General features: G+C 42.6%; 1 protein-coding gene across 2 annotated transcripts; it reads left to right on the forward strand.

Annotated features, from left to right (window-relative positions):
- Positions 1-1,006: 1,006 nt before the first annotated feature.
- On the forward strand, positions 1,007-16,199 carry cav1 (caveolin 1). Of its 2 annotated transcripts, none has more exons than XM_080191085.1 (3): positions 1,007-1,263; positions 3,537-3,701; positions 13,812-16,199. In XM_080191085.1, the coding sequence occupies exons 1-3, from the start codon at positions 1,234-1,236 to the stop codon at positions 14,151-14,153; spliced, it is 537 nt and encodes a 178-aa protein (XP_080047211.1). In that variant the 5' UTR covers positions 1,007-1,233; the 3' UTR covers positions 14,154-16,199. The 2 variants fall into 2 exon arrangements, with proteins under 2 accessions (XP_080047211.1, XP_080047212.1); XM_080191086.1 differs by lacking the exon at positions 1,007-1,263 and adding an exon at positions 1,333-1,439.
- The last annotated feature ends 5,620 nt before the right edge of the window (positions 16,200-21,819 follow it).

Raw genomic sequence — 21,819 nt, forward strand, 5'->3', positions numbered from 1 at the left:
TGGCATGGTGGGACAGTGGTTGGCACTGCTATCTCACAGCACCAGGAACAGGTTCTTCATGTCTACACGTGTTTTCTATGGGCCCCCCAGTTTCCTCCCACAGCCCAAAAGGTGTGCTGGTTAGGTGCATTGACCTTGCTAAATTCTCCCTCTGTGTACCCGAACAGGCAGCGGAGTGTGACGAGTAGGGGATTTTCACAGTAACTTCATCGCAGTGTTAATGAAAGCATACTTGTGACACAAATAAATAAACTTAAATTAATAATACAATTAAACTGCACCAGTTTTGCTCATTTGATTACACGAAGGATGGTGTGGTGGCACAGTGGTTAGCGCTGCTGCCACAGCACCAGGGACCCGGGTTCAATTCCAACCTTGGGTGGTTCTATGTGGAATTTGCACAATCTCCCCATGTCTGCGTGGGTTTCCTCCGGGTGCTCTGGTTTCCTCCCACAGTTCAAAGATGTGCGGGTTAGGTTGACTGGCCTTGCTAAATTGCCCCTTAGTGTCAGGGGACCAGCAGGGTAAATACGTGGGGTCACGGGGATAGGGCCTGGGCAGTATCGTTGTGGGTGCTACCTCGATGGGCTGAATGGCTTCCTTCTGCACTATAGCAACGCTATGTATTTTGGTAAATATGTCATAAGCAAATCCCCACTCACTCCCTGTTCACATGTTAATTCGTATTTGCTGAAAACTAAATTTCATCTCTCACTATTACTGCATGAGCTTTCTCCCAGTTGCACTTGTATTGACATATAAGCAATCCGTTAAACTTTCGTGACTACTTTGTTGGACTTATATCTGCCCTTTTTACCAATACGCCGAGTTTTGCCCTGTCCTTTCTGCTTGTGTCTACAAACACGCCACCTCACATTCTCCACCTCTCTCGTGTTGTTTTCCTCGCCTCATGCAGATTTCACCTTCCTCTCACTCTGTGGCATTAGCCCATGGCCAGGTCCCGCAAGCCCTGCTATGATTCATCGCCTATGCATGTATGTGTGTGCGTGCAATTCCCTATTTCCCGCTGTCACTGGGATCCTGGTGTTCCTTGCGTTGAGAAGCGGTGCACTCCAAACTCCCTACACAGCCCAGGGGAACTGGCTATCCGCCACAAAAGCCCAGCGCTCACTACCTAAGTCAACGTTATTATCTTCCTTCCGCAAGGCTGCGAATACATCGGCCGAAGGTTTGCGGCAGACTTGCTGACAGCGTCCCGTTGTTCGGGGAGATATGTCTGGTGACAAGTCCGGAGACTTTGAGGTAAGGAAGGGATGCAGCCGCCTCATTTGTTAGCGACGATTGGAGAGTGAATCAGACCGGAGCTTGCAAAGAATGAGGGTGTAGTGTCAGGCATGCAAGAATAGCAGCGAAGGAATCAGTTATAGCCGGGGGGAGGGAGCTGGCTTTGCAAGTTGCGCCTCTTGCCCATTGTGAAGGTAAGTGTTAGTGGGCAGACACTGCAGAATAGTTGGTGCTTTGAGAAGCAAAATATTCTGCCAAGTGGTAATAAAAAAATAGGGTTTTTAAAACAATTTCGAAATTTTTCTTTAAACAAATGGATTTTTTTAAAAACCAATGGAACTCCTTGAAAGTTGAAAGTGAGCTGGAGTAATATCCGGGGGTGTTTTTTTTCCTACACTTCGTGGAGCAGGAGTCGTTTTTTAAAAAAATAATCAGGGCTTGAGAACTTCAGAAGTAGGCCATTCGGCCCCTCAACGTGATCCAGCCTTTGCGATCGTGGCTGATCTAACATCAGTCTCAATGTTCCCATTTTGTCCCATGGTTACATCCATCTCTTTCGAATAGATTCAAAGACAGATTCACAACGGGGCAGGCAATTCCACAAAGTTTCACTGGACTTGTAATGAAGAAATGTCTCCTCATCTCAGCCTTAAATTGACGACCTTGTGAGACTGGGAATGTGACCCTGTGTTCTAGGTTCCCCGGGCAGGAGGGTTGTGTATTTTTGTATTTCACTACTTATGGCATTAATTAAGTCGACTTTATCTATTCCCGACTTTTAAAACAATCAGAGATGAACAGTATCTCTCGGACAGGTAATATAGAGCCCTGGTTTGCACCTAGCATGGGGCCAAGGCAACGGGGCAACGCTCAGTGAGCCGGTACTAGGATTGGGGCCATCCTGCACCACACTGTACACCTCTAAACTCACAGACCCCGCCAGGAGAAGCTCCCCAATCATCCCTTTCCTGTTAACATTCCCGCTGCCGCTCATTGAGTCCCCAAACCTGTGCTGATGTATTAATCCTGCATTTTCTATTAATTTTTTTTGTTAATAACTTTTGGGAATCGGAGATGCCAGTGTGAGGCTTGACACAACTCTTCAGTCCAGCCGGTGACCGGGGGAAGTGAGGGTGTACTGGGGGAATCGCCAGCAGATTGTTCCTGCACTGTTTAGACTGCAGCTCCTGGACTCAATAGCTTTCCCTCAAGGAATATTACCCAGCAGACTACTCCGCTATTTTACTGGGAATGGGAGCCTGGATTTGATCACTGGATCCGTTGGGAGGTGGGGGAATTTCCCTAGTAAATAGTTGCAGGGTTCTGCTGGAGTCCCACACTGTGTCTCTCAGTGAGAGATTTCCTAGTAGATATCTTAGTGCTGGGCTGTGTCTCTGTGTCTCCCAGTGAGATTTCCCAGTAGATAGCTCAGTGCTCTGCTGGAGACTCTCAGTGAGAGGTTTCTCAGTCGATATCCCAGTGCTGGAGTCCCTCGCTCTATCTCTCAGTGATAGATTTCCCAGTAGATATCTCAGTGCTCTGCTGGATTTTCTCAGTGATAGATTTCCCAGTAGAAATCTCAATGCTCTGCTGGAGTCTCTCAGTGAGAGGTTTCCCAGTAGATATCTCAGTGCTCTGCTGGATTTTCTCAGTGATAGATTTCCCAGTAGAAATCTCAGTGCTCTGCTGGAGTCTCTCAGTGAGAGGTTTCCCAGCAGATAGCTCAGTGCTCTGCTGGAGTCTCTCAGTGAGAGGTTTCCCAATAGATATCCCAGTCCTGGAGTCCCTCACTGTCTCAGTGATAAATGTCCCAGTAGATAGCTCAGTACGCTGCTGAGATTTCCTAGTAGATATCTCAGTGCTCTGCTGGAGTCTCAGTGAGAGATTGCCCAGTAGATAGCTCAGTGCTCTGCTGGAGTCTCTCAGTGAGAGGTTTTCCAGTAGATAACTCAGTGCTCTGCTGGATTTTCTCAGTGAGAGGTTTCCCAGTAGATATCTCAGTGTTCTGCTGGAGTCTCTCAGTGAGAGGTTTCCCAGTAGATATCGCAGTGCTGGAATCCCTCTCACTGTGTCCCTGTGGTCCCTGTGCTGCCCCCTGCTGCCACTTGGGGAATAGAGCTGTTGCCGCCAGCCCAGGCTGACAGGGGTGTGGTACCGCTCTACTTTTCCCTTTAAATGCGATCAGGCTCCAAAAAGTTCCGCTTCGGCATCAGGCGGCAGCTACCTTCGGAGTTTTATGTCGGAGCGGCTCTCAGTTTGTTTTAAGGAGAAACTGTGTTCACCTTTCCCAGGGACTTTTATACCCAACGACCATCAGAGACCACGGGAACATTTACAAACCGAATAATAAGATGGAAGATGAAAAGATGAGCGAGAAATACGTGCCTGATGTTCACACCAAAGAGATCGACTTGATCAACAGGGATCCCAAGCATCTGAACGATGATGTGGTTAAGGTAAGGGAGAGAGATCTGTCAAAGTTGGAGCTTGTGCAGGAGTTTAAGTTAAGCATTTGTTGAAGAAGGCAGAATGGACAGGGTAATTCCTATCAGAAATCCTAACTCTGTATTGTGAAATCCCTCTGGAAGTGTAATTCTTTCCCCTCTCCCTGTCCCCTGAGACAGGGCTCAAGGCTTTTACCCCCACTGGGGCGAGGTTAAATTTAGACACCAGGGAGGGATCCCAGCGTGAACCCGTCACAGGGCAGTGAAAATAAACATGCAATTGATTCAGCAACAAATCAACTGTGAAATGCTCACTGATTCCAGCTTCCGACAAGAACCTGCTCTTGCGAGCAGTGTGAAAAATCAGGGGTGCCCCGAGACGACTGGAAAGAACCTTGTGGACAGCACTTCAAATTAGATCTTTACCAGCCTGCTGTACCCACCCTGGCCCTGACTCACTGCACCCACCCCCTGCACCCACTTCATCTCTCCTCCTGCACCCATCCCTCTGCTCCACCCCTCTGCACCCATCCACACCCCTCTGCACACACTCCCCAACTCCCAGCATCCATCCAAACCACCTGCACTCATCCCTCTGCACCCACCTCCTGCACCCACCTCCTGCATCATTCCCTCTGCACCCATCTCCTTGCATCCAACCTTTGCACCCATCCCCATCACCTTGCACCCATCCCCATCACCTTGCACTCATCCCCTGCACCCATTCCTCAACCCACTGCACCCACTCCCCATCTCCCTGCTCCCACTCCCCAGCCCCTGGCACCCATCCCCAACCAACTGCACCCACTCCCCAGCCCCAGCACCCATCCCCTACCCCCTGCACCCACTGACCATCTCCCTGCACCCACTCCCCAACTGACTGCACCCATCCCCCTGCACTCACTCCGCAATCCACTGCACCCATCCCCTCCACCCATCCCCTGCACCCAACCCCCATACCTAGCACCCATCCCTATCCCCCTGCATCCCCCCTGCACCCATTCCCTGCTACCCACTCCCCAACACACTGCACAAACCCCCAGCACCAGGTTCACTGCACCCTCCCCACTGCAGTTATCTGACTCAGCCTAGCCCATTGCACTCGGCAGTTAGTTCTGTCTGCCCTGCAGTTCTCCCACTCAGCCCAGCTGTGACTATATATATATGTCATCATATGCAATAACAATCAGTGCAGTACAGGTGTTATTGTTTCATTGTACCTGACACAAAATTTACTTTATTACACTTTAATAAAAGAAAAGTAAAAGCATAGAAACTATAGTGTTAAAGCTCATTATTCAGTAATCACCTACTACTGTGGGAAAGAATTTCTTTGCTATCTGTTTAGCAACTGAAGACTGTCCCCATCAGAGAAAGTATAGCGTCTTTAGTTCTAATTGTGGGAAGCATGAGGATGGTAAATTAGCAATCTGTAGTCTTCATTGGCATTTTTCTGATGAAAGCTCTGCAAACAAAATTATATGTCGCACTTCCAACCACAATGGAAACATGACACATGGAAAAGTTTAGACGATCATACATTTTATATATATTTATGCTTGTTAGATGTCTAGTTACTTCCAAAGCCCACACTTGGAATATGTACAGTAACATTGCAATAAAATATTGAAATTAATCTTTATGGCAGAAAAGTTAAATTAATTGCGTGAAGTTGCAAAGCAATTCTTCCACATACAGTTACGTGTGACAATTGCATTGATGAACAGAAAGGTGCTTTTAAGTCTTCAAAGATGTTACTTTCTTTTGAGAGAACCACTTACTATGATCAAAAGGGTTACAGTCTTAAACAAAGATTTGCAGGTTACATGGATTGGTCATGCTAAATTGTTTCTTAATGTTCCAAGATGTATAGGTTGGGGGTGGGGTTAGCAGGGTATATGTGTGGGGTTACAGGGACAGGACGGGGCGGTAGGCCTGGGTAAGATGCTGTCAGAAAGTCACTGCAGACTTATTGGGCTGAATGGCCTCCTCCTGCACTGTAGCGATTCTATGAGAAACAAATGTATTCAATATTTTACGTGTATTAGGGAAGGTGATAGCCTAGTGGTATTATCGCTGGACTATTAATCCAGAATACTGATCCAGAAAATCAGCTAATGTTCTGGGGACCCGAGTTCGAATCCCACCATGGCAGATGGTGGAATTTGAATTCAATGAAAAAAAATCTTGAATTAAGAATCAACTGATGACCATGAAACCATTGTCATATGTCGGAAAAACCCACCTTGTTCACTAATGTCCTTTAGGGAAGGAAATCTGCCATCCTTACCTAGTCTGGCCTACATGTGACTCCAGAGCCACAGCAGCGTGATTGACTCTCAACTCCCTCTGAACAAGGGCAAATAGGGATGGGCAATAAATGCTGGCCAGCTGACGCCCATGTCCCATGAATGAATATTTTTTTAAAAATTTTTAAACTTTTTTTTAGTTTAAAATACAATCTTTTCTCTTAAACAAAAGTGCTCAAACACCAAATCTTCTATTATAAAACTGTGAAAGCAAGCACAAGTATAAGTTCAGTAAAATGTCTGACAACACCAGGTTTTAGTCCAACCTATTTATTTGATAATATACCCACTGTCTGTGCTTTATATGCTCTGTCCGAGGCCAGAACTCTCCATTCACCTGACGAAGGGGGTAACCCCGAAAGCTAGTGGGTATATTATCAAATAAATAGGTTGGACTAAAACCTGGTGTTGTCAGACTTTTTACTGTGTTTACGCCAGTCCAACGCCGGCATACCCACATCAAGTATAAGTTGTCAGCTGTCTTGTGTTGCATTTGTAGCTGAGTGTATATAAAAATAGTACACCCCACCTTTTAAAAACTACAGCTGCAAACTTTACAGCAACAGCATGGACCAGGAGTACGGATGATGTCAGCATACACTGTTTACTGCAAACCATGTTTGAGGCAATGCATGGTTTTACTCTTAATGTTAGACGGGGAAGTATAAAACGACAGGATGAAAAAGCTGTGTACAAATATTGGTTTTGAAAAATAACTGGAACAAAATACATGCCGCTTTTCATTCTCGGCCTATCCTTGAGTCTGTACGTTAGCATTTTTCTTCTGTAATAATTCAAAGCTAACAAAATCCTTCACCATTTTGAATAAACTAACATTTGAGTCTGATTTTCTACTTACTATCCAAATCACTGGCACCCAAATGTGGCATTTAATGTATGCCATGTCTAATTGGTATTTTTGATTTGTATTTCCTTAGGGGCTGCCACATTACTCTGGCCTGAGTAACTATTAACCAATGGCCAAAAATGCAACTGCTCCTTACACTTTTGGGCAAGGGTTCTGCATTTAATTCACCCACCAACTTTTTGGTTACTTTATTCCTTGGGCTGCAACCACCATAGGCAGTTAAAAGGAGAGCACAAAAGTCTAACTAAGTGATAAATGTAAACTGGGTTCAGTGAATAAAATTCTTTGTTGTTCCTCCCACTCTCCCACCCACTGAATCATATGGCATTTGAGCATGTTTGGAATTGTGCCACTTTGAACCATGTTTGAGAGGAGAGACTGGGGCTTTGATTTAAAATAAAATGACAAAGTACCTGCAGAGTTAAAGCCAATTTCCAACTCTTGTAACCTGTGTCAATATTTCAACAGTTGGCAGATGGTGGTTGGCCTGTTGGCTTTTGAGGAAAGTGTTAGTGCCAAGGGAATTCAGTTTTAGCTGCCAGCAGATACTAACAACTGGTAAAATCAGGCTGAAATCCTACTGTGCAGGGGAAAATAAAACTAGCTCTCGACATGTAGTGCAGGGGTAGAAAGGAATATTCATACTTTACTGAATGGGCAGCACAGTGACACAGTGCTTAGCACTGCGGCCTCACAGTGCCAGGGACCCAGGTTTGATTCCTGATTTGAGTGACTGTCAGTATGGAGTTTGCACATTCTCCCCATGCCTGCGTGGGTTTCCTCCAGGTGTTCCAGTTTCCTCCCACACTCCAAAGATGTGCAGGTTAGATGGATTAACCATCCTAAATTGCCCAATAGTATCCAAATATGTGTAAGTAATGAGGATTAGCCATGTTACATTGCCCAAAAATGTGTAGGTTAGCAATGGTAAATGTGTAGGGTTACGGGAATGGGCTTGGATATGATGCTCGTTGGGAGAGTCAGTGCAGACTCAATGGGCTGAATAATCCCCTTCTGCACTGTAGAGATTTTATGGAACAATTATCCAGTCAAAGTTGGGAGTCTTCAGAAGCACAACTAATTTACAATGGAGCTGAATTACGGGTGGTTAGCACTGCTGCCTCATAACGCCAGGGACCCGGATTCAATTCCTGGTTTGGGCCACTGTCTGTATGGAGTTTGCAGATTCTCCCCATGTCTGCTTGGGTTTCCTCGGGGTGCTTCGATTTCCTCCCACAGTGCAAAGATGTGTGGGTTAGGTGGATTGGCCGTGTTAACTTGCCCTTTTGTGTCATGGGGATTAGCTAGGGTAAATTCATGAGGATAGGGCCTGGGCGGGATTGTGATCGGTGCAGACACAATTGGTCACATGGCTCCTTCTGCACTCCAGGGATTCTATGTAAAATGAAGGTAGTGTGACAGTGCCACACCAACAAGATGCCCTACAAAATGATGGTGTAAAAGAGATATTATGATGCTATGCAATTAAAGCAGGAAAAATCGAAGAACAGTGGCTATTACTAGGTTCAAGATAAAAATATTGAAAAGAAAAGGGAAATTATTTTCAACTCAGTAAGTCAAGGAATCAGGTAAATTTGAAAGAAAAAGTAACTAGTAGATAAGGCAATAGAGAAGCAATGGAAAATATTCAAGCAGCAGACTTTTAGGGTAAAAGCTAATATTCCATCTGGCAGATTATGAAAAAGGACTGTAGACAATGTCATTAGGTTGGAGATACTGAGGTTAGCTGGTTCAATAGACAGGCGACTGGGGGATTTTCACAGTAACGTCATTGCAGTGTTAATGTAAGCCTACTTGTAGTGATGAAAAAAGTCAGATTAAATTTGAAAAAGAGAAATACAAAGCACTACATCTTAAAAGGCAATGATGAAGTTTAAAAGCATCAGCAAAAGAGACTTACGAGTTCAAATATGAAATCTTAAGAATGGGAGAATACATTGTTGTACATAAAGCACAAAATGTTAATTTTTAACAGGAGTATTTACGCAAGGAGAAACAAAATAATTTGCATTCAGACAGCACTTTATACATCTTCAGGCGGCTCCAAAGTCCCTACCAGCTAATGAATTGGAATTAAAGTGTGATAGAGGAAAATGTGGCAGCCAAAATGGACACAGCAAGATTCCACACAAGAAAAACATTGAGATAGATAACCAGAGAAGACAAGGAGATGGGCCTTGGTTGTTCAAAGTTGTCCAATATATTAGCCACATGTGGCTACTTGGGAACCCATTTGTGACTAATTGCATTAGCGATTAACAAAATAAAATGAGTAGTAGATACTTGGGTAGGTGATCTCAATTCTCATAGCCACACAGTGTTTGCTTAAAACTTGTTCCGTTATACGTTTTCTGCATTTCCATAAATTTGTCACTAAAAACTGCAACAAAAAACTCTTCATTCACATCTGTTGGTAAAATAAAAAAAAACAGAATATAGTCAGATTTTTATTGCACATGTTTTACTGCCTCTGTTACTGAACAGTGATAGATTTATCGTTAATATACACGAGTGTGCAGAAGCCACTTTCTACTAAAATTGGTTTGCATCACCAATGCCTTACCTGTGATTAATCAGCAGTTTCTGTTGGGCAAACACTGGTTTAAAATGCCACTTAAAAGAATGTACCTCTCACATTTTAACACTGCATTGCAAAGTCAACCTAGATCATAGGCTCAATGCTCTGAAGTCAGGCTTGAACCCACAACCAACGTCCCTCTGCTGAGCCAAGGCTGCTTTATGGTAATGGTGAACATATATAAATCATTGGATAGACCGCAGTTGAAATAATGAGTGGAATCTTGTGCCATTTCCTGTAGTGGGTTTGATAGCAGGGAGGCATTTAATCAATCCTGAGGGTGGCATATGGGGACCACACCCACACCACCACCCCCACACCCCACCGCCCTCTTGCCTCCTTCCCAAAATCCACGACAGGAAAGCCTATAAACAACCTCACACCCCTCTGCCAATTGTAACCTTTAAGTGAGCAATTAAGTTAACAACTGGAAGGCTTAATTTTATGAACATCACTAAAGAAAAGGGAGAGGTTAGAAGGGCAAGTTTTGCACGCAAAGAATTGTTACTGGAGGCTGGATCATTGAAGTTATTCAAGGCAGAGGTAGTCAGATTTTTACTAGACAAGGGAGTCAAGAGTTATAGGAGGCATATGGCAAAGTGGATTTGAGACACAATCAAATCAGCTTATTAAATACTGGAGCAGGCTTAAAGGGCTGAATGACCTAATCCTGCTCCTAAGGCCTGTGTTCCTATGCCATGCATTTCCTGACTGAAAAGTAGAATCTGCGTTTTCAAAAAATAAGCATTTGAAGAGGACATTTTAAAGGTGTATATTGAAGTAGTTCTAATGTAACAGGTGTTTCAGAGAGCTGGCAAAGGTGCAGTGGTCTGAATGGCCTTATTTTGTGCTGCAGGGATCTCGACTCACCTTAGGAGAGTGGATAAACATGTCCAACACCATTACAAAATGATAGAATGTGGCAATTCTCCAAAAAGGCTAAATTTAAGTTTCCACTGTAGGTAGAAAGTTTATTCCTGCCTAGATTGGTGGAGCATCATAATTGTGCAGATTCAAGTGGGTGCCAAACATTATTATGTACAAGATGTGTAAATATTTTTAGAAACTATATAAAAATATAAAAATTTCCACCATTGGCCATAGCAAAATAATAAACAAGGCACTTATGATTTTGTTATAAATAGCAGATTGTGCAGTTTTTTTGCCATATCTATGAAGCTGTAGAGTGGTCAAGTTTGAAGTAAATAACTTGCATTTATAGAATGTCTTTGACGTCTTGCAGATATCACATATTGACTGCTCGTTCGTATCCTTGCCATGTGTAGAATTTCTGCTCCAGTTATCATAGAATCCTACATTGCAGAAGGAGGTCATTCATCCCATCAAGTTGGCATTGACCACAATCCTACCCAGGCCCTATCCCCATAAGCCCATGCATTTACCCTAGCTAGTCCCCTTGACACTAAGGGGCAATTTAGCATGGCCAATCCACCTACCCCGCACATTTTTGGACTGTGAGAGGAAACCGGAACACCCAGTGGAAGCTTGTGTAGACGCAGGGAGAACGTGTAAACTTCAAATAGACAGTGACCCAAGCCAGGAATCAAACCCGAATCCCTGGTGCTGTGAGGCAGCAGTGCTAACAAAGATGCCACCGTGCCATCAAGTTACAAGGATAATAGTCATTGGGTGCTATCTTTCCGGCTGTTCATGCCATGCTCCCACTATAGTGAGGTTGGAGAATTTGATACACAGCCAAAACTCCATTCTCTGCAGCGGGATGAGAAAATCCCAGTCACAGGCAAGGTCGGAGAATCCAGCCCCTTGTATTTCAAATTTATTCAATTCATTTCAAGCACTTTTGAGACATTTTTGAGAGATAGAGGGAGGTAAATGGCCCTCTATTCCCACTCTACTATCCATTCTCTCTGGTGCCACTCCTCATCTAGTGTCAGCTCATTGCAAGCCCCTATTAAGCCACAACTTTCTCAAACACTATACTTGTCTGATACTATTCACCCATTAAAGAAAACCATGGTCAATATTATGGACAACAGTTGCTAATTATGTTGAGGCAAGAGTTACAATACTTCGAAAATTTGCAGTTCATTGCCTTAACATTTTCAGCTGAAAGCTTACTATCAAAATTTATCTTTTGTACTTGAGCTGTAGTATTCCCAGTACAGTGATGTATCAGAAGATTATAAGTGAATGATACCAAGACATTATTATTTGCATTGTGTGCAAGCCATTCTGGTCGAATTAGTACAAATTAGCCATATTCTGTTTGAGTTAATGTTTAAGTGCCATTTCCTGTGTGTGTCTCCATGCACACATGAAAATCATCAGACTGTTGGATAAATGTAACACATTTCCTTAAAGAGCCAAGCTATTCTAGAACTGAAGTTTTCTATTCCCCAGTGGTATCACATTGGTTATGCTTTGCCCAGAGTACAACAGTACATTGTTAGCTGTTACATGTGAGCGATGCAATAGAGTTTTTCAACAGGCACCTTGGGGGGGGCGGGGGGGAGTGGGGGGGGGGGGGGGGGCGGGGGGGTGAAAAAGTCATGGGCAGCATGTGGCATAGTGGTTGACACTGCTACCTCACAGCATCAGGGTTCGATTCTGGCCTTGTGTGACTGTGTGGAGTTTGCACATTCTCTTTGTGTCTGTGTGGGTTTCCATCGCGTGCTCTGGTTTTCTCCCACGGTCCAAAGACATGTAGGATAGGTGGATTGGCCATGCTAAATTGGCCCTTAGTGTCCCAAGCTGTGTTGCCCTTTGGTGTCCAAAGATGTGTAGTTTAGGTGGATTACCCATGGTAAGTGCACAAGGTTAAAGCGACAGGGTGGGTAAAATGCTCTTCCAGAGAGTCGGTGCAGACTCAATGGGCCAAATGGCCTCCTTCTGCACTGTAGGGACTTTATAGTTCTGCGATTCCAGATTAGTCCATAGGAGAATTCTCCGGTATCCCAGCCGCTGTTTCCTGGCAGTGGAAGTCGGTGTGCTGTTCAATAGCAGTGGGACTCTCTGGTCCTTCCGCTGTCAATGGGAGTTCTCAATGATGTCACCCTACGACACCACAAAACTTGTGGGAGGGGGTGCACTGTATGCAGGACCGGAAAATCCTGCCGGCATGGACGGCCGGAGAATTCCCCCCCCTCCCCCATTTTTATAGTTTTGGCTATCATTACAATGTAACATTGCCTAAAAACCAGTGAACTTACCGTATCAGTAACTATGTAATGTTTGCATAGCAAATGTTGATATAATTGCCATTTTCAATGTATTTACCTGCTTCATAATACAGTGCACCATTCTTCCAAGCTCTCATATATGCTCTTCCAAATGATCATATGAAATATTCTATCTAATTGTTTTGACCATATACATAAAAAATTTGGTTTGATTCATTTGGACACCTCTTACAGTTTCTTAACTTTAAACCTATCTGCTGTTATTATATATCCTAATTCCATTGTTTACCATATATACTTTCCAATCTAATTATCACCATAAACTCTAACGCTAAGGGCGGCACAATGGCACGGTGGTTAGCACTGCTGCCTCACAGTGATGGGGATCTGGTTTGATTTCCAGGATTGGGTCACTGTCTGTGTGGAGTTTGCACGTTCACCCAGTGTCTGCGTGGGTTTCCTCAGGGTGCTCCAGTTTCCTCCTCCATGTTGATAGATGTGCAGGTTAGGTGCATTGATCCGAACAGGCATCGGACTGTGGCAACTAGGGGAGTTTCACAGTAACTTCATTGCAGTGTTAATGTAAGCCTTACTTGTGACTAATAAATAAACTTCAACTTAACTTTAAAACCAGTTTCTTTTTTGTATTTTTGCTAAAGGAGGATGTCAGGAAGAGAAAATGAACATTTTCCTGCCTTTCTGTTGAAAAGACCTTGCGCGTAATGAACTTTTAACATTTTCAAAATCAGTCCTAATGGAGAGAAGCCAAAAGCTAAAATTGTAACCAAAGGGATTGAGAAAGGGGAGAGCTTAGACATTAAACGATGAGGAAGTTGAAAAAAAACATTCTAAACAGAAGGTGAATGATTGGAGGCAGCCAGATTGCAAGACAGCAGAGAAGAATTTGAAACCAGGGGGAAGTGTGGGTGTTGCTGCAAAGCAGGCAAGCGACGTTAGTTTGCGATTTTGACTGCTTAGTAGAATTCATAAATAATGAGTTGGTGAATGTGACATATTCCAATCTTTCTGATTCATGGAGAACAACGCTTTTAGATATTATCCATGCAGAATAAGCAGTTCAGTATTGTTGCCACTGAGTATATCTTTAACGGTTAATTTGTGTACAAATCTCGTGCATTTTCTGCAGAGGTTAATCAGGATGCTTCTGTATTTCTCCCATCATAGGTGGATTTTGAAGAGGTGATTGCTGAACCAGAGGGAACTCATAGCTTTGATGGTGTCTGGAAAGCCAGCTTTACTGTCTTCACTGTGTCGAAATACTGGTGTTACCGCCTGCTGTCAGCGCTCTTCGGGATACCTTTAGCAATTATTTGGGGAATTTACTTTGCAATTATAACATTCATCCACATTTGGGCCGTGATGCCCTGCATTAAGAGCTATTTGATTGAAATCCAGTGCATAAGCCGAGTCTACTCCATTTGCATTCACGCCTTCTGTGACCCCTTCTATGAAGCTATGGGGAAAATTTTCAGCAGCATCCGAGTAACAATGCAGAAAGAAGTGTAATTAGGGAAATATTGATAGCAGTGGTTGGCCACTTTATCATATAAGGCTTCCCAACAAATGGAAGTTCAGTTTCCTTTCAGCGAAACAAGTTGGTGTCTAACTTAATAGCACTGACATAGGAAAACATTGGTGCATGATCTTTCATTTTATTACTTATCCCTGGAGCATTCTGTTATCCTTTTATGGTACTCTGCATTTTAACACTGATCTAAAGCTTCACACTTCAATTTCTTCACCGTTATATACCATATGACTGCTTTTGTAAACAAAATTAGTCATTGCCTTTCTTAAACTGCTTTTTCACTCCCTTGTGTCCCATAAAACCAGAGACCGATTCTCTGATTCACAGTACTGTAGTTACAATGATAAAGGATTAAACACTGAGCGTAGGATCCTTCATACTGTTCAAATAGTAGAGACTTGCAACAAAATGAGATAAGACTAATTTTGCAGTGAGGTGATAATGGTTTTATTTCCGAAAAGGCAATACGACAAAGAATTTCCTTTGTTTAGTTTTACTTGCGGTGTCGGAGTTTCTAAAAAAAAATGTTTAATTATAATTTACACATTAATGGAGTGTCAGTCCGGTTTAGACTACAGCTGTAATCATTGAATAGAATCATAGAATCCCTACAGTGCAGAGGAGGCTATTCGGCCTATTGAACCTGCACCAACAACACCCAGGCTCCATTCTCGTGACCCTATGTATTTAGTCTGAAAATCCCCCTGACACTAAAGGTCAATTTGGCATGGCCAGTCAAGCTAACCTGCACATCTTTAGACTGTGGGAGGAAACCGGAGCACTCAGAGGAAACCATTCAAATGTGCAAATCCCATATAGACGGTCACCCGGAATTGAACCCGGTGGCTGGAGCTGTGAGGCAGCAGTGTTAACTACTGTTAGCCAGCTAAATATTTGTTGAAAAGTCAACTTAATTGAAACAAAACTCCACAGTGAGCTCTGACAAAGGGTCATCCAGACTGGAAACGTTGGCTCTATTCTCACTCCACAGATGCTGTCAGACCTGCTGAGACTTCCCAGCATTTTTCTGTTTTTGTTCCAGATTCCAGCATCCACAGGAGTAATGCTGCATCTTGCTACCATCATGATCGACACCTCCCCACTGCCATTCAAATTGTAGCATAGTCTTTATTAAAGTTTTCCTTCAGTAAGCATTTGAGAAATTTTTTGCCTCCTTTGCCTGTAACTTTTTTAAACACTCTAAACCTGCTCCGGAGTATCAGAGGGAGCAATGGCAAAAAAGAAGTGTTGCAATACACCTGAGGCTGGCACCGTTTGAAAAATGGTGACAATTTGTCATCGTGCCATACAATGACCACGCTAAATTACTGAATGTAACTAAGATTCTCTACATTGTACATTGCGACATGTGAACCAGCTTTATATAAAAAAAATGCAACCCAAAGGGGTTAAAATCCAGAATTTTCCAGCTTCAACAATTCCAGCAATAACCTAAAGCCAAAAAGCACAGCATATACTACTGAAGCAGGATATGTTTTGATAAGGAGAGTTACCTGTGGAACACTGTATGCGCCACACCTTCCACTTCTTAAACTTTCAAACATATTCATGGGCTCAATCTTTCTTCATACCAAATACATCAGCTATTGTTATCACATTGAAAACATGTAACAAGATGTTAAGATAGGGATTGCTATATCTGCTGTTCTACAGAGACCTTGTTGGAAAATTCTTATGGGGGTTGTATATAGTCAAAATATAGTTTAAGGTCTTCCACAAAATTAAAAAGAAATAATTTTATAACCATAGGATTTTTTTTGCAGAAGCTATTTTATACAAATGCAATTATATCACTTATTAATCATACAGTATATAAAATTTAGCCTTTATTTTTTATTGTCACCTTTTAATTGCATTGTGTTGCAAATTATTTGACCTCTGTTAGATTTTTCCAAGTCATATTGGAGCTTATTGACGCAGTAGATGTTCAACCATTTAAAGTATGTTAGCATGTAAGAGCTGAAATTATTTGAAAAAAATAAAGAACCAAATGTTTACACTAATGAGTTTGAGTTATAGTATTTTTAATGTATTTTTTCTTCTATTAATATTGCAAAGTATGATGTTCCTTCCTCAAGTTCAATAAGATCAAATTTGGTCTTTGGTACAACTTAATCATAGCCATAAAAAGATACTTTATCTAACATTTCACACCAGATTTATAGAGTAATGGAAGTGGGTGGAACTTATTTGCATGTTGTTTATGTTAACTGAATGCCTATAGTTGTAGTTTATAATAATCTGACAACGTATTTATTGCTTCACCAGAGTTGTAAAGAGCATTTTTTAATGCTGACAATGCATTAATTCATTACAAAAATGAACTGTCATTTATACATAAGTTGTTTAGCGCCCTGAAGCCACAAATACTATGTCTCACCAATACTGTAACAGCCTCTTTAAATTCTCTTGTAGAATAGCATTTGGTATCATCTCAAATTAAGTATAAAAATAAGTGATATACTATTAATATGAACAGTTCAAGAAATGCTCTTACTTAGAGGTGAGCATGTTAAATAATGGATTGTGCGTTAATTCTAATGTTATCGTGCAATTTGTACTGTTAATTCCAGACGGACATTACAAACGATATAATGAAGCAATTCTATATACGATGTCATTCATGGAAAGGCAGCGCAGTGGCACAGTGATTAGCACTGTTGCCTCACAATTCCAGGGACCTAGATTCGATTCCAGCTTTGGGTCACTGTCCGTGTGTAGCTCGCCCTGTATCTGCATGGTCTCCATTAGGTGCTCTGGTTTCCTCCTACAGCCCAAAGAAGTGCAGGTTAGGTGGACTGGCCATGGTAAATTGCTCCTTAGTATCCCAAGATGTGTAGGTTAATTGGATTAGCCAAAATGTTTGGGGGTACATGGGGGATAGAGTGCAGGAGAGGGCCTGGTTAAGATACTCTGTCAGAGAGCCATTGCAAACTCGATGGACTGAATGGCCTCCTTCTACACTGTTGGCATTCTATGATTCTCACCTGTAAGTGAGAAGGTTGTGGGTTCAATGACACTCCAGAGACTTATGAATAAAAATGAGGGTGGGACATCAGTGTAGTTCTGAGGGAATATACTGCTCTATTGAAGTTCAGATGAGAAATTTAATAAAGGCTCCTTCTGCTTTCTCAAGGGATTGTAAAAGATCCCATGGCACTATTACGAAGAAGAACACAGGGTGTTCTGTCAAATATCTATCCCTCAATCTACATAGCAAAACTGAAATCTTTATCTGGTCATTTTCACAGTGCTGTTTGTGAGAGTTTGCTACGGATAAATTGGTTTCTGCATTTCTTGCATTATTTAATTTGTTGTATAGTACTTTGGGATATCCAGAGGATGCCATGTAAATGCAAGTCTTTCCTTCCTAGTTATATTCAGGGATGCTGGTGGACTTCACCAGTTAAGTCACACATTACATTGAAATGGAAACAACTTCCACAACAGCAAAAGCTTTTCTTAACCAGCATTCTTTTGGGGGCAATTTTAACTCCAACCACTCACCGTGTGCTCCCAAACCTCCATCACCACCGTGATAGCATGATAGGTAACATTAATCTTTTAAAATCAACCCTTTATGTGAAGTGATAAATTCTGAAGTTGTTCTAACCAATCACCTGACAAATTTCTATTAAATAAATAAAATATTTTAAAGGACATATTAGATGGTAACATTTCTAGCCCTTGCCCCTGCACTCCATGTGTGCAGCTCTTCCCAATGCCTTGAAATGCCAGGATTTCCTGTGCCCATGCCCTCAGAGACTAATTGCACCAGAGGCAGAGGGCACAGCCAAAATCCCCTCTAATTGTATAGCATGTAGAACTCACAATGCAGAGGACAAACAGGTCACAGATGAGCAGTAGGGTTCTTTAAGATTTGTATCAGTGCAGTCTTGCAGCAGTTTTAAAGAGACAGTGCATGGCAACAAATGGGTTGCACTCAGCAAAGGGAAATGTAGTTAGGACATCAGCAACTTGCAGCAGGGACAGGAAGATGAGGCACTGCTCTGTGTCAGGCCCTGATAATTTGGGGTAAGGGCCAGGAGAATCAGCCGCTTTGTTAGAGAGATTATCTGATAGAGTTACTCAACATTATGAAGTGAAGGAGCTTGATTATGTAGAAAAATATCTCTACTGGGTCAATAATTAAGTAAGTTTAAGATCCTCATAAAAGACTATTGGGAGAAGTAATAAGGAACATCAAGGCAGTGGAGATCGATAAATATTTGGAAAAGAGGCTACAGGAAAGGGCATCAAGTGGACAGTTGTTTCATAGAATCAGCAAAGGTACACTGGCCTGAATAGTCTGCTCTGGTACCACATTTTGTTTCTCTGTGTGTACTAATTTCAATTCTAATTCGATCACTTTTATTAAGGCACCAATTTGTAAATTCTCGATCTCCCCCTGTCTGCATGGATCTCCTCCGGGTACTCGGGTTTCCTCCCACATCCCAAAGATGTGTGGGGTAGCTACATTGGCCATGCTAAATTGCCCATGGTGTCTCAGGATACGTAGGTTAGAGGGATTAGCGAGGTAAATATGTGGGATTACGGCGATAGGCCCTCGTGGGATTGTGGCAAGTGCAGAGTCGATGGGCTGAATGGTCTCCTTCTGCACTTTAGGGATTCTATGATTGTATGAATGAAAAGTCAAAACCCAGAAACTATTCTCCTGAGGAACAACCATGAAGTATGGAAAAAATAACTATATTCCCAGGTGAGGTATTTTACATAAATTACACATTGAAATAATTTAAATACTTAAAAGTCACATGTGGCAAATTTAATTATATATACTCATTGTAATTTTCAGTGTGATTTCTATTTACTAACAGTTATTCTATGCAAATATACTGTCCTGTGACACTAATATAACAATAACTAACTTGGCAGTTCTGAAACCCGGATTTGAATCCTGTTCAAATTTCTCTATGATTATTCTTTTCCTTCACAACTAGTTCTACCAGTGTTCAACTTCCATCGTAGCACAGGCAAAAGCCATCCAACAGCTCAGGGCCACACTGGCAGCTTAGACTGAGGTTCATGTTTATTCAGACTCAGATTGCTCTTATCGTAGCTGTGCTCAAAGGAGAAAAAGGTACTTATGCTCAACATTCAGGAGACCAAAGTCTTCCAGCTGCAAACTTCAAACATACAAACCTCAGCCCCATTGATTAGGATCCTGGAAAATATGGGACACTTCCAGTAGCATAGAAGTTATTGTCCACAGAAGGCTGACACTGATGAAGAAATTCACAGAAATTCAGCCTGAAAAATGTTGGTGTAAACTTTGGCTTTCCCAGAGAAGCGAGTGTTTAATGATCAATACATCAAACCTACAACCAAGTTCACTGTCTTAGTCTCTTCCTTACTGTGCGTGGCTGAAATACGGACAATGTATAGGTGATACCTCAAAGCACCATCAATGCTGCCTGCAGAAGATCTTATGCATTATGTGCAAGGAGAGACACACCAACATCTGTGTCCCCTCCCTCGCAGGCACCACTAGTACTGAGGCTATGATCCTCAACCATAGGCTTCATTGGGCTGGTGATACGTTTTGGATGTCAGATTCCAGGCTCCCAGAGCCGCTTTTCTCCCAGCTCAGTCAGGACAAGTGCACTAGAGGAGGAGAAAAGAAGTGTATCAAAGATGTGCTGAAAGCCACCATGAAGATGTCAACTTCTGGCAGGCCATCCCCTTGGAGCAAAGATTTGTGGGAAGGAAAGAGTTCCAGCATTTAGGGACCTACTGATGACCAAATGAAGAGGAAAAACAAGAGGGGCGAAAAGAGCATGTCATGTTCCCAACTGAAAATATGCGAGTGGACATACCACATGACAACAAATGCCATAAGGTCTGCACATCTCTAATCAACCTCATCATTCAGTCATCTTCAGACTCCTGGATCATTATCAACCTCACAATAACACAGATTATCTCTGTGTCTTTCTGAAGGCTTCAGATGGGCTCTTTTGTCTGAGTGCGGTAAATCCAAATTGGAACATAGGACAAGTTAGATAGCGCTCTTCCTGAACTTGGAGGAAGCCAAGTTGGTGTGATGTTTCTCATGCTCCTTGATGTTTCCAATTTCCATGGTGGGTTCCTCTAAGAGAATTAAAGACATTTATCTTCAAATCGCTCCTCCAGTTTTGGTTAATTCTCTTGGTAATTCCAAGTATTTTCTTTTAGTAGCTTAAGTATTCTAAACATATAAGTACCATGACAAGTAAGTCAATGATATACTATATCATGAATAATATACTTGATTATTGTAAGAGCCGCATCCCTTTAGAATCGTAAAATCATAGAATCCCTACAGTACAGAGAGAGAGGCCATTCGGCCCATCGCGTCTGCACCGATCACACCCAGGCCCTACCCCCATATCCCTACATATTTTACCCACTAACCCCTCTAGCCTACGCATCTCAGGACATTAAGGAGCAAATTTATTAGCATGGCCAATCTAACCCACACATCTTTGAACTGTGGGAAGAAGCTAGAACACCTGGAGGAAACCCACGCAGACACGAGGAGAATGTGCAAACTCCACACAGACAGTGACCCAAGCCGGGAATCGAACCCAGGTCCTTTAATTGTAGCCTGAAGCTCTTTAAGAGATGACAATAACCATTCTTTCCCCTCTTTTCCATGTGGGCCTAATGCAGGCAGGGGCTAACAATCCATAATGTCGTGTTTTGTTTTATAATGCGCCTGTGAAGCACCTTGGGATGTTTCATCACATTAAAGGCGCTATATAAATATACATTGTTGTTGTAATTAAAATTGACTCCAGAAAATCCAACAAATTGACCGGAATTCTTTGATCTCACCGGCTGCTGGCGCTATCCAGTCCCGCTGCTGTGAATGGAAATTCAGCTGAGCACCAAATTCTCCATTCTCACTGTCAGCGGTAGCAGGGTGTTCAAGACCAGACAATCCCCACCATTGATTTTGCACTATTTAATTAGCTACAAAGCTCTCATTGAAGAAGACTATACATAACGGAGAGAAATGCTTGTAACAAGCGCTATGTCTTTTGTTAGTGATGCAAAGAAGGAACAGAGATTTTACCAGAAGTAACACATCAGGCTGCACCATGCCTTTCTTGATTGAGTATATACCCCTGCTGCACTGCCTTGTGGCAAATTACTAGCTATGAAAATGAATGACTTGTGATTTCCAAACCTCTGTGTCTACGTTTCTTTTTTAAGGGTGGAATTCTTTGTATTTACTTCCCTCCCCCACCATTGACCATGAAGATACAATTCCCAGTTGAGAAGCTTGGGCAGTGAAACTGAGAAATGCACTCCCAGACCCTTGCCAATATCATTTCGAGACTGACCTCCAGAAGGTGTGGTCATGGAGACTCTTGTTGAATTTCCCACTTCTGCTGTTCAGAGGAAACATCTGGCTTCCCCTGGGCTCCCTCTGGTGCCTGACATGAACAAAGTGGGGCATAGGTTTCAACTCGGTGGGAATGGACAATTGACAGTAGCAGGTCATCGGCTATATATCTCACCCAGTGTTTCTTTCCATTAACGTCCACTGAAGTCAGTGGAAAGGGAATTTGGGTTGGATGTATAGTCAGCGGTTATTCCAACGCCACTAGTTTTCTG

The sequence above is a fragment of the Carcharhinus amblyrhynchos genome, chromosome 6 (genome assembly GCF_965287045.1).
Source record: "Carcharhinus amblyrhynchos chromosome 6, sCarAmb.v2.hapA, whole genome shotgun sequence".
Taxonomy (NCBI): Eukaryota; Metazoa; Chordata; class Chondrichthyes; order Carcharhiniformes; family Carcharhinidae; genus Carcharhinus; species Carcharhinus amblyrhynchos.